This window comes from Schistocerca cancellata, chromosome 6 (genome assembly GCF_023864275.1).
Source record: "Schistocerca cancellata isolate TAMUIC-IGC-003103 chromosome 6, iqSchCanc2.1, whole genome shotgun sequence".
NCBI lineage: Eukaryota > Metazoa > Arthropoda > Insecta > Orthoptera > Acrididae > Schistocerca > Schistocerca cancellata.
In genome coordinates, this window is record NC_064631.1 from 421,020,886 (window position 1) to 421,034,718 (window position 13,833).

The 13,833-nt window shown below is 44.6% G+C and overlaps 1 protein-coding gene across 1 annotated transcript in view; it reads right to left on the reverse strand.

Annotated features, from left to right (window-relative positions):
* Positions 1-7,611, reverse strand: part of LOC126190823 (integrin alpha-PS4-like) — a 175,916-nt gene extending 168,305 nt beyond the window's left edge. The window contains exon 1 of the mRNA XM_049931393.1: positions 7,428-7,611. Within this exon, the coding sequence (XP_049787350.1) occupies positions 7,428-7,591 (164 nt within the window). The 5' untranslated portion in view covers positions 7,592-7,611. The remainder of the gene's footprint in view (positions 1-7,427) is intronic.
* Between the last annotated feature and the right edge of the window lie 6,222 nt (positions 7,612-13,833).

A 13,833-nucleotide genomic window follows, 5' to 3' on the forward strand; every position in this document is an offset into this window, starting at 1 on the left:
GCGTATGATGGCGGGAAGTAAAGCGTCGTGATTTAAATGAAACGTCCCAGAATTTGCCTGGAGGGATGTAACGAAATCACAGGGAGCCGCACCCGAAATGGCTGACCAGGGCTTTGCTTCTGGGTCGAGATAGTCTGTTGTCGCATCTGCGCCGCTTTCTCCAATCATACGGTATTATTCAATTTAACTCGGAGGCAAGTTTTATTTAAGCTTCTTCTCAGTCTACTACGAGACTTTTTTACAGTAGTCTGCTTGTGACCTTGTGCTAATTGAATCAAATAAAGATACACTCCTCCCAGGTCTGCAAAACTGAGCGCCTGCATTTTTGAGAATTCTTGTAGGAATCCACGTAGTCCTGCAAGAAACTTAAATTCTGCCATCAACATTATAAGTGGGTGTAGAGCTAAACCTATGACTGCTTGGGATGAGGATGGTTAAGGGGGAAAAAACCTCACACGTCAAGATTGGTCCATAAAACCCCAAATTTTAACTCCTGAAATCATTCAGAGCACTTCGGAAGTCATGCAACAAGTCCATTCAGTTCTCGCTTATTTTTAGATCTTGACAGCCATGTTTATTTTTCATGTGCTGGTTTTCGAGTAGTGTGTGTTAGAATGAATGATGAGGCAGTTCCAAGTACCTTATGACTACTAACTACAACGCCTCCCAGAAAGAGTCCTAACTATCCACAATGTAGGTAGACACTTGTTACAAAGCATGCTACCTCTGCACCACCCATCTCCGTAGCAACTGTTACTTCACCCATACTTTGCACCCACATTTAAAACCAGATAAGTTAAAATACGCACATTAGTCTTGCTATTTGTAAATCACTTGACTGCTGGACGCCTTATATCTGAATTTTCAGAAATTGAAAGACTTCATGCTGCTTGTACTTTTTTCCGCCCACTGCCACTAACTATAATAACAACAATAATAACAATGTATAAAGCAATATGGTAGGCATTATGTAGTTCTGATTGCTCCGTTGCGCTGGCAGTTAGTTCGTTTATCTATTTCAACGTGCGATTTATGGGCTACTGCAGGAATTAACTGCAACTTGTAGGAGAAATTTTCGTGAGATATTTAGTATTGTTACGTGTCTCACTTTTATTGTCACAGATGCACAGTGAAAAGCACAACGTATGTGAATAGGGAGTGTATATGGGAATATGTTGTTCATACATTCGATCCACTAGCTGTAACCTCCACCGAATCGTGTCATGCATTAATGATAAAATTTAAAACAAAATTTAAAACAAAAGAACTTTTTGATATTATGTAGACGATATTAAAATCTTGCAATATTTATGTTAATAATAATGATCTTTTAAAAATAGTTTCGTGACTGAGACACAATCCAACCCTTTTGGTTTTACCCCTCGAAAAAATTCATTTTGTCCTCTCTGGGGGTAATTACTCCCATGTTGGGAACCACTGTGTTAGGCGCTAGCAGGACGAGGGTGACAGTTTGTTCGGTCAGCTCCTTACATACCAAAAATGATCTTTCCTTCACGCCTACTAGCATTGTTGTGCGTCCTTTTTTCCCTTCAAGCCTACCTTGTTTACCAGCAACGAAATAAGCGATCGTTGTGGAGTAGAGCCACGTTTTGGAACTGCCCACGACGCACGTAAGTACTCAGTTTCTTCACACTACAGCTGCCTTATTCTCAGAGACGTTAAAAAGTGTTTTCACATGATAAACGAAAAAAGTAACCAGACCACCACACCAAAAATGCTCTAGGAAAGGTGACTCAGCTTCTCAATGAATTGCACCAGTATTACTTCAAAGCTATACGGGTATGACTCCATCAAATGGAATAAAATGCTCTGTGAAGTTGAGTTGTGAGATGTCTGACAACTGACTGTGTTTATTAACTGACGCCCAAGAGTAGCCGCAATATCTGCAAATATGGTACACGTGAATCATTGTTGGTTGTTGCATTGCCTACAATCAAGTCAAACATCACGGTAGTGTCATCTTCAGTTACAGCTGAAGAGATACTGCTCACAGAAACAGATCGTGCTAGATGGTGTAGTGATTAAGACTCTAGACACGCATTTTAAGGACGGTGGTTCAAATCCACAACAGGCCATCCAAATGTGTATATTCTATGGTTTCCCTAAATCGGTTGAGGCAAATCCCTTTGTGGTTCATTTGAAAAGGCCACAGCTGAATTTATTTCACGATCCGAGCTTGTGCTCCAAGAGTTGTCCTCATTTTCTTCGGGACTTTAAACCCTATTCATACCTTTTTTCTTTCAGAATAATGATACAGCATTAGATCACTGCCCTTGAATCTGTGACGTTCGTTGCATCAGTAAGGAGTGCTACGGATAAATTACAGACGGTGCCAAGCAGTCAACGACAGTATTCTAGAATCTATCGGAAGATGAAGGATGATTCTTGTGAGATGTGCTGAACCTGTGTGACTTCTCCAGCTAAAGTCCAATCTCTGCTGTGTAGGCCAGTTAAAATTTTCCGCGTAAACATAGTGTATGAACGTTAGCAGTCATGGAGTCACGTCAACTTTGGTCATCATGCGACATGCAGGGGGGTGGTTCCATGCATCCTGGCGCTGACATCACGTTCATTAAGTGTAGATGAAAATTTGTTCTTGCACAATAACATAGTATGCCAACCTTCCTTCTAGGTATTCAGTTCTGATACAGGTTTTCTTTGTCAGTGATTATTGATGGTGTGACAACAAAATAAATAAAGTTTTACACAAAGTTGATATGATCTCATTTTAATGACGTACCGTTCTCCATTGTTCCTTCATCTGCCCTTGGTTCGAATGGATGTGCAGGCAGAAGAAGAGCATTTACCAAGTTGAAAGGTATATATGTAACACCAATAAAACCAAACTAATCATCATAACAAGATAAATACTTCAATATTTTTGTTTGTTTGTTTGATGTTTTGGGGCGCCCAACTGCGCGGTCATCAGCGTTCGTTCAAAGTCCCAATTTTTACGCAGTCTAATTTTTTCGCAATCCAATCTAGCCACTGTCACGAATAATCATGATTATGAAATGATTAAGACAGCACAAACACCCAGTCCCCTGGCAGAGAAAATCCCCAACTCGGCCGAGAATCAAACCCGGGATCCCCTATCCAGAGTCAAATATTTGTTGTTGAAAGACTACTTATCTCTTCAAAACATTTATCACTGGTTACTCTATTACCCCTACATGAAATGGAAAAAAGTCTCAATATTTGTTTTTACGCACGCGGTAAAACAGTTTCGCTGCCTGTTCCTGCTTGTATTATGTGGAAGAGCGATGTGAATTCTGTAACGAAGAACATGCTAATAAATGATTCTTGCATAGCAATACTCCTTTTACAAGAAACCGTTTTATGCTAGGATATGCCAAAAGCAAGAAAGGAATATTTGTGTTTAATATCACACCGTCCTTGAGACCTTTGGTGATGAAACATCTGCTCGTATACGACAAGGAAGAGGAATGAAATTAGCCTTGTTCTGTTCAAAGGAAGTACCCCGTTATTCACGTTAAACTATTCTGGGAAGCCGTGGGGAATCTAATGTCGGATGACTGGAAGGAGATTTAAACATCAGTTCTCCTGAAAGCGAGTGTAGTACGGTGACTGGAGAGCCACATCGCGTGGTTCATACCAGAAGCGTGTTTCGTTGCCTCCAATCACTTCCCAGCGAGGTCGATACAGACTCAGAATGTGACCTCGGAACGGGAAACGAAAGACGAACAGCGGTGAGTGCCTCTTCCTGTAGATCGGAAGGAAGTTTCCCGTCTTAATAGTTGATTCACAACATCGGTTTGTTTCCTAGGAAGAAGTGACAACATAGTTTCCTGCTCGAGATCCCATGGTAGTAATATTTTCGTTATTTTTGGGGATGCGACTTGATGGCAGAATTACGTTCACGGAGATATACTGTTTCTGGAGTCAGACTTGGGCATACGTAAAATATTATTAGTTAAGAGATGGTATGTACTATGACCAACATTGTCAACCTAACAAGGGGACCATCAGACCTGTTAATCAAGTGTTTTGATGAGACTTCGGTGTGTCTTCGGTATGTAAGTCTGTGGTAGTGGACACCGGAAGATCCTGAGGAAGATCCCAGCAGAGGGGTCGAAACGTCGACTATTTTAGAGGAAATATGACGCGGTCTAATAATCCAGAAGATTTTAACTTCAGACTTCGGTACGTTCTAGAAGGACCAGTGCTGAGAACCTGGCTGGTAGCTTTTTATACGACAAAATACGACAAAATCGATCTTGAAGTTTCATGCGTACCTACTACACTCCCAATGTTTATTGTGTCCCGAGCAAGCTAGAGTAGCGCAATGGTTAAAGTTCGTGGCTATGACGCCGGCACAAGTTCAAGTTTTGCCCGTGTACTTTTTTTTCAGTTTCATAATGCAGAATGTCATTAAATAGTATACGTCATGTAAAATTATTCAAAAGCCGTCACTTTAGCCGTAGTAATTTCATTAATAAATGAATCACTACAGTGAACTTTCCTCAAATATTTGTTTCGTTCGTTACAGAATAGATTACGGAAATGTCTTACTCGCCCGCTTTCATCGGTTGCTGTGCTAGAGCAGAATTACGGATTGTATTTGTTGTAGACGCAATCGAAATACAAATTCGCAGAGCACCACGCACATTTAATCAAAGCTGCTGCCTTGCAGGCGCATGGAGTTTTCGAAAGTGATGCCGGAAAACACAGTTCGTTTAAAATAAAAAAGAAACATTGTTTCTTTCGATCAAATTCGATACTTGATCATTCCTGTGGAAACAGGTACACCAAACTGATGCGCAGACATGTCAGGGAACAGCGGCTCTTACCGGATGAGCATTTCCGTTTTCGGAGGGGGCTCTCCACTAAGCAACAACTTCTTAGACTAGATGAGCAGGCAGTAGAAGCGCGGGACCGTTGAGAATATTTTTAGGGCAGTTCCATGAAACGTGTCGAGGCTTTCGACAGCGTGTGGCACGACTGTCTCATATTCAAGCTTCCTGATTTGAGAGTACCGGTGTCACACGTGCCCTTTGCTCAAGTCGTACCTTAGTGACAGAACATTTCACGTCAGAGCCAACGAAGGCATCATGACTGCTCGACAAATCAAGGTTTTGTGCCGCAGAGGGTTCGTATTCGGCCCCTGCTACATACTCTATTCACCTCTGTTACCCCAAGAACACCGAGGGTCGAACTGGCGTTATGCGCCGACGACATTGCACTATTAAGGCGCAGTATAAAGGCACACATCGTGCGACGTCCTCTGCAACAGGACTCCGAGTGGAGGCTAAAGATGAACGCGGTGAAGAGCCAGGCTCTGATTATCACTCCGAAAAACTTATTATGAACTTAATTCCGTTCCGCATTGTGGGAGGCTCCATCCCACGGTCGCGAACAGGAAAATACCTAGGCGTGACCCTTGACAGGTACCTGACTTAAGCACCACAAGGCCACGAAGTCTGGGGTAAAGCGTTGAGACGAATGAAGACGCTTTACTCCATCCTAAACTCAGCCCAACGTTATCCGAAAATTGTGGAGCTACACATTAACTCACTATGGAAGGTACTAAACAGAGTGTTACGCCCTCTCTTCATCTACCAAGGCGTTAGCTGAGCAATAGAGAGGTTCACGGCCAAGCAGGGGTGCAGTTATTAGGAGACAAATTCCCACAGACCGCTCGTCAATTTTACACACTGGCACAGCAGTCTGAGATCAGGTTTATCGCCAAACTGAGAACCAGATGCGATGGCGACCGTCCACAAGCTGGCTGTAACTGCTGCGTGCGCGGTAGGCAATACGTAGCAAGAGACTTTTACGTTAAAACTGGATCACAATATGAGCAGAGATACCAAAAAGAAAGGATAAAATATTGCCGAATTAACGAATGAAGTAGGCAAGGCATCAAGAATGCTAAGGCTACGAAAAAGAAAAACAAGATCCAAAAATCCTCTGATGTGTGTCGTGTCGTGGTCCTTGGTGCGACTCGACAGGTAGCCCCTCGTAAACATAACGTTATGTCGAAGAAAACTTCCAGCCCTGAGACGACACAAAAGCAAAAACGATGTTCAGTAAAGATACAGCACACACCGCAATACACATCCGGTAATATTCTGCACCCTATGTGTAGAGTGAAGAAGCTCGGCGGCCGATGACGAGTCAGATGCGAAGAAAACCCCACAGCTCCGATAAGCAATGAAGGGGGTCACTATAGATCTGATTACTGCCATAAGAGACAACTACACTAGGTGCAGAAAGCGCCAAGATGACATCCGTGCGGCAAAATAAGGTGGCAACTGCAGGAAATCCGGTCAGAGGTTTCGGAGATTCTTCCCCAGATTCTTCAACAAAGAACCCCGTCCTCCACAAACAAAGAGTGCTAATGCAATGCCAGAAAACAACTGATCGCCATCCCCTTCAAAGATGGAGCGAGAGATAGAAAAAAAAAAAAAAATTGACGCGCCCGTACCATGGGCTCCGACGGCAAAATGTCTAGGCATTGATCGGCAGCTGACATCGAAACATGACGTCTGGAAGAAAAAAACTGCCATCCTAGGTGCCCTGTAGCCAATGATTAATGAACGACTTGCTCTCTCTGAAGAATGAGAACAATTGCTCTTTAGAACGTCAGTACGATCTGCCATGAACTACGCTTGCCTGTATGGGAAACCACAGCCAAGACGCGTATAGAAAAAGTTCAACGGATCCAGAATAAAGCGCTACGGCGCATCTATCACCTTTCCGAAAATGAATTGCAGGGGAAAGACAAGTGCTTCCAACGATTCTTCATTCGCCAAATTCTCTCCTGCGATGTCGAGGTCAGCACCATTAAGACACAGACCACTCTGAGCCGTCCGTGACCCTGTTGGATATACAGTTGGCAAAAAATGGCTCTAAGCACTATGGGACTTAACATCTGAGGTCATCAGTCACCTATATTTAGAACTATTTAAACCTAACTAAGGACATCACATACATCCATGCCCGAGGCAGGATTCGAACCTGCGACCGTAGCAGTAGCGCGGTTCCGGATTGAAGCGCCTAGAACAGCTCGGCCACAGCGGCCGGCTCATTCAGTTTGCCCACAATAGACTACCTAGTAGCAAATAAAAATTGGTGCCCGGGAAAACAACAGCACTTCAGGGAATGCAACAATCACCCTATTTAGCAGGCAATAAGTTCGCGTAAAATACTGCACCCTATGGGCAAATAAGTTGAACGAATTCAGAAGAAGTCTACAGTTTCAGGTAGCACCTGATCAAGGCGACGAGTCACGCCACCGATACAGGAAGTCGACAGTGTCTGACAGTACACCCATCAACTTAAGAATGTCGCACTAACAAACTGATTACTCAGTACTGTGTATGACGGCGCCACATTGCGAGTCATACATCTTCAGAAGCGGCACAGGTGTTGGCGGCACTTACCAAGGCCCCTTGTCGTCCCTCCGCAGCGCCACACTGTATCCAAAGTAGCTGCCGTCCTGGCCCTGAGGGTCTTGCAGCACCGTGGCAGCGTCGGGGCTGTCCGCCAAGTTGAAAGCGCCGGCAGCTGTGACCGCCGCCAGCAGCAGCAGCGTCCGCGCCGCCATCCGAGTCCGTAGAGCGCGCGTGGCCATCGCCGACTGACTGACGAGCCAGCGCCGGCGTCCAGAGGCGCTGGTGGGGGCGGCGGTGGTGGTGGCTGCCAAAGAACCGGCGCCGGGTTCCTCGCAGCTGCTTTAGTCACGCAGGCGGCAGGCAATCCCTGCGAACGTGACACGCCCAGGCGCGTGACGTTTCACTTGTGGCGTCCGCGGAAACGATCGACTCGGCGAAGAGCGGAAGTCAGGTTGCCGTTGCACCACGGTGACTCACCTAGCGGACCTTTTGATGTTCTTCTTTTTTAAATTCCTTTATTCAGTCTTTATTACACTACTGGCCATTAAAATTGCTACACCAGGAAGATGACGTGCTACAGATGCGAAATTCAACCGACAGGAAGAAGATGCTGTGATATGCAAATGATTAGCTTTTAAGAGCTTTCACACAAGGCTGGCGCCGGTGGCGACACCTACAACGTGCTGATATGATGAAAGTTTCCAACCGATTTCTCATACACAAACAGCAGTTGACCGGCGATGCCTGGTGAAACGTCGTTGTGATGCCTCGTGTAAGGAGGAGAAATGCGTACCATCACGTTTCCGACTTTGATAAAGGTCGGATTGTAGCCTATCGCGATTGCGGTTTATCGTATCGCGACATTGCTGGTCACGTTGGTCGAGATCCAATGACTATTAGCAGAATATGGAATCGGTGGATTCAGGAGGGTAATATGGAACGCCGTGCTGAATCCCAACGGCCTCGTATCATTAGCAGTCGAGATGACAGGCATCTTATCCGCATGGCTGTAACGGATCGTGCAGCCACGTCTCGATCCCTGAGTTAACAGATGGTGACATTTGCAAGACAACAACCATATGCACGAACAGTTCGAAGACGTTCGCAGGAGCATGGACTATCAGCTCGGAGACCATGGCTGCGGTTACCCTTGACTCTGCATCGCAGACAGGAGCGCCTGCGATGGTGTACTCAATGACGAACCTGGGTGCAAAACGTCATTTTTTCGGATGAATCCAGGTTCTGTTTACAGCATCACGATGGTCGCATCCGTGTTTGGCGACATCGCGGTGAACGCACATCGGGAGCGTGTATTCGTCATCGCCATACTGGCGTATCACCCGGCGTGATGGAATGGGGTGCCATTGGTTACACGTCTCGGTCACCTCTTGTTCGCATTGACGGCACTTTGAACAGTGGACGTTACATTTCAGATGTGTTACGACCCGTGGCTCTACCCTTCATTCGATCCCTGCGAAACCCTATATTTCAACAGGATAATGCACGATCGCATGTTGCAGGTCCTGTACGGGCCTTTCTGGATACAGAAAATGTTCGACTGCTGTCCTGGCCAGCACATTCTCCAGATCTCCCACCAATTGAAAACGTCTGGTCGATGGTGGCCGAGCAACTGGCTCGTCACAATACGCCAGTCACTACTCTTGATGAACTGTGGTATCGTGTTGAAGCTGCATGGGCAGCTGTACCTGTACACGCCCTCCAAGCTCTGTTTGACTCAATGCCCAGGCGTATCAAGGCCGTTATTACGGCCAGAGGTGGTTGTTCTGGGTACTGATTTCTCAGGATCTACGCAGCCAAATTGCGTGAAAATGTAATCACATGTCAGTTCTAGTATAATATCTTTGCCCATTGAATACCCGTTTATCAACTGCATGTCTTCTTGGTGTAGCAATTTTAATGGCCAGTAGTGTATTATACATGATAAACCACTACCTTACATAGTTAGTGGTTCGTAGCAGTGTTACAATAATTGATTGTTGCAATTGGTTTGCAGTCTACAAGTAGTGTGTTAATAACTGATCTGCTACGGGCAAGCTATGTTGTTAGTTTTAACTACTATGGCTATGCATTAAAGGTATTCTATGCTTATCAACTACACTACCTCCAGCACTAAAGGTTGTGCTACTTTGATATAAACCTACTATGTGATGGCCATGCCCACCGAGCTAATCCTAGTGGGCGTGCTCCTGGCAGCAACACCAAAAGCCTTAAATTATAGCTGCAGTCCATAGTCCGATACCTATGGATCAATTGTGTACATTCGTCAAGACATACAAGAATATTCGGGACTGCAAGCTACCAGTAAGAGAGCACTGAAATCATAATAACCAACCTAGCAGGAATTACAATCACAGCATTGTACAAACCACCTAATGACCCGTGACAAAATCCCCCATTACCAGACGTACCTCATCCTGGAATTTATATAGTCACCATGAAATGTGGGCTTACAGAACAAATATACGAACGGAGAAGCTCTTGCAGCTTCGATCGAAAATCACCACCACCATCTCTCATAAGATGCAAATGACTTGAAAACCTTTCACTCTGCCCGATGGCAGACTATACAAACCCAGATCTCTGTATTTTACGAGCAACAACACACCCCAGTACCCCACACAAAGAAGGTGTTATCAGGTTTCCATCACAGCCAACACAGACCAAGGCTCGTAGCCATCGGAATTCAGATTCCTCTAATCAAATCTGTCCGATAACCAAGGTGGAACTTCAACAAAGGCAACTGGACGTCTTACAGGAAAGAAGTTGATGGACATCTCCGCTGGATCCTAGCGACATTAGAAAACTACACGCGCTTTGTTGGTGTCATTATAGGAGCAGCAAAATGCAGTGTACCACGTGGTTTCAGGAAGGAATATGTGCCCTGCTGGGAAAAGGAGACGGAAGAGCTCTGCAAGAAATACGAAGCCAATGGTGGACCAGAGACAGGCGAAAAGGTACTCCAGTCTCTTAATAGCCGAAGGAAAGAAGGATGGTTGCCAACTACCAAAGAACTGATTGCACCCACTCAAGCCACAAAGCATGGTCCCTGCTCAGACGACTGGGGGCAGCAACACCAAAAATCAGCGAGAGACCACAGATCACCCCAACGCGGATTGCACAACACATCAAGTCACGAGCAGACAACGTGCCCCTGGACATCAGCAGCAGAAAAAGTTTACAAGAAGAGCTCAAAATTATAGATGGCGCCCTCGACGGAAGGTCACCCTTCAGATCTCCTTTTACTGACAGCGAAGTTGAGAAAGCCATAAGATGCCTAAAGCTAAGAAAAGCAGCAGGCGTAGGTGGAGTGTTCCCAGAATTTATCATCCACCTTGGCAAAATGGAAGGACATGGCTACAGTGATTCCTTACAGACTGCTTTTGCAAGGATCAGGTACCGGCAGATTTTAAGGTAGCAAAAACCCTTGCCATCCTCAAACCAGGAAAATCGAAAGACGATCCCTCAAGCTATCGTCCAATTTCCCTTCTCGGTGTCTGCTACAAACTACTGGAACGGCTAATCTACAATAGGATCTACCAAACAGTTGACAGCAAAGTGCCTTCCTACCAAGCACGCATCAGGCAAAACCGCAGTTGCTGTGAGCAGGTATTGCTGCTCACTTCATATATCGAAGCTGGTTTCCAGAAACGGCTGAAAACGTCAGTAGCATTTGTAGATCTAACTGCTGCTTAATATACTGTGTGGCTGGATGGCCTAATGTTAAAAGCTAAAGCGAGCTGTTCCATGCTTAAGACTAACAACACTGCTGTCCAACATCCTGAAAACACGATGTTTCCGAGTCTGTCTTCATGATGAAACGAGCAAGTCATATAAACTTAAGAACGGCCTACCACAAGGATCTGCCCTGGCCCAGTTATTGTTCAACCTGTACATAATCGACATACCAAATGGTTCAAATGGCTCTGAGCACTATGGGACTTAACATCTATGGTCATCAGTCCCCCAGAACTTAGAACTACTTAAACCTAACTAACCTAAGGACATCACACAACACCCAGTCATCACGAGGCAGAGAGAATCCCTGACCCCGCCGGGAATCGAACCCGGGAACCCGGGTGTGGAATCGACATACCAGAAACTATATCTAGGAAGTTCTGCTACGCTGACGATACCGCCATTGCATATAAAAGCAAGCACTTAGAGGAGGGAGAAAATGTGCTCTCACAAGACCTTAGAGTACTTGGTGACTATTACACAAATTGGAGATTGTGTCCTAACCCTACAAAGACTGAAGTGAAGTGACAGCTTTCCACCTCAACAATCGATTAGCAAACCAGCCATTAAATGTCACCTTCTTAATAAATCAGTTAAAAACAACCCTCTTGGAATCACACTGGACTTATGTACAGGACTCACCGCACGTCACTAGCGGAAAAGTTAAAGACCAAGAACAACATTATCCGGAAACTAGGTGGAACTTCCTGGGGTACACAAGCTGACACTCTCCGTACAGCGGCCTTATCTCTCGTATATCCTGTGTCTGAATATTGCGCAGGTGTCTGGCACAGGATTGTGCATGCCAGTAAGGATGATGTTCAGCTGAATGACACCATGAGAATTGTAACGGGCACCCTGATATCAACCCCACTACCTTGGCTGTCTGCTGTCAGTAGCATCGCCACACTATATTTGAGACACAAGAAGCAGCGACCTGCGAACGGGAAAAGATTAATACGTAAAGCTTTCTCAAAGGCTATCCGCCCAGGAAATACTGCTCAATCCACCCTGCACGCGTCTCAAATCAAGAAAACCATTCTGGACAGCTCGAGAACCCGAACCAATCAAGATTGAAGATGTGTGGAAGGAGACATGGAAAAACGACACCAGCATACTTCGCTGTGGCCTCGAAGGCCCTACATGCATACCAGGCTTCCAGCTACATAGAAGAACCTGGTGCGTGCTCGGAACTCTCAGACTCCCCGATGTGCGTCTGTGGAGTAACAGAACAGACTGTTGAACTCATTGTAGAGGAATGTTCCAATAGATGTTTTAGTGGTGGCTGGAACGACATAATCAACAGAACTGGATTGAGTAGATTCTGTGGATATCAATTTGTGATATAATTAGTGACCATAACTCTTGTACATTCCTTTTGTTATGTATAAATATTTCTTTTGTATTGTGTAAATATCGCTGTAAATTGCATGTGTATGATAAATAATAATAATAATAAAAGGGGACAAAACTGAACCAAATAATTACAGTGGTATCTCACTCGTACCGGTCACATATAAAATCCTATCAAAAGTTCTCATGAATAGATTAGAAGAACAAGCTGACCCACAAATAGGAGAATACCAGGCTGGTTTTCGCAAGGAACGATCACGCATAGAGCAGATCTGGAATCTGAAAATGATTCTCCAGATGAGAAACACCCGAAACACAGTGGTTACTTTTGTAGATTTTAAAAAGGCCTACGACTCAATAGACAGAGTAGCGCTCTGCAAGACGCTGGAAGAATTCAGCATTGACAGAAAGACAAGAGCAATCATTCGGGAAACATTAACTGACACAGTCTCCAAGGTTAAATTTATGGGGGATATCTCGGAACCATTTGAAATCCAAACTGGAGTGCGACAGGGTGACGGACTTTCACCATTACTCTTTAATATCATTCTTGAAAAAAATATTAGGACATGGGAAAAAGAAGTCAAAGGAATCCAAATTGGCATTAGAAAAGATAATAGATTCAATTTGAAGTGTTTAGCTTTTGCGGATGACCTTGCAATCCTCACAAATAATAGAAAAGAAGCCACTAACGCCATAGAGAAGTTACACAAAATTGCACAAAGAACTGACCTGCAAATCTCATATGAGAAAACCCAGTACATAGAAAGAGTGCCACAAGACAAATTGCCCATTGTGACAACCCATGGGAAAATCGTACAAGTACCACATTTTAAGTACCTGGGAGAAATCATCCAGCCATCAGGGATCAACCTAAAGGCCAATGAGGAAAGGATAAAAAAACTACAGAAAGCATATAAACTCACGTGGAACTATTATAACAAAAAGTCCATATCCATTAACGCGAAATTGAGGCACTACAACACTGTCGTGCTTCCGGAGGCACTGTATGCATCTGAAACAACACAAATAGGTGGGCAAACTAAAATCAAAGAATTATAGAAACAAGAAAGGAAAATTCCCAGGAAAATTTTTGGCCCGATACGAGAGCAAGGAATCTGGATGAAGGGACCAACATCAGAATTATACAAATACACAGACAAGATTACGGATACAATAAGGAAAAGAAGAATGCAGTTCTACGGACATATCCACATGATGAATGAAAACAGAATTTCAAAGCGAATTCTTAAAGTCATCAACTCAGGCAGGGGAAAAACAAAGTGGATAAAGGTCCCGAGTTCGAGTCTCGGTCGGGCACACAGTTTTAATCTGCCAGGAAGTT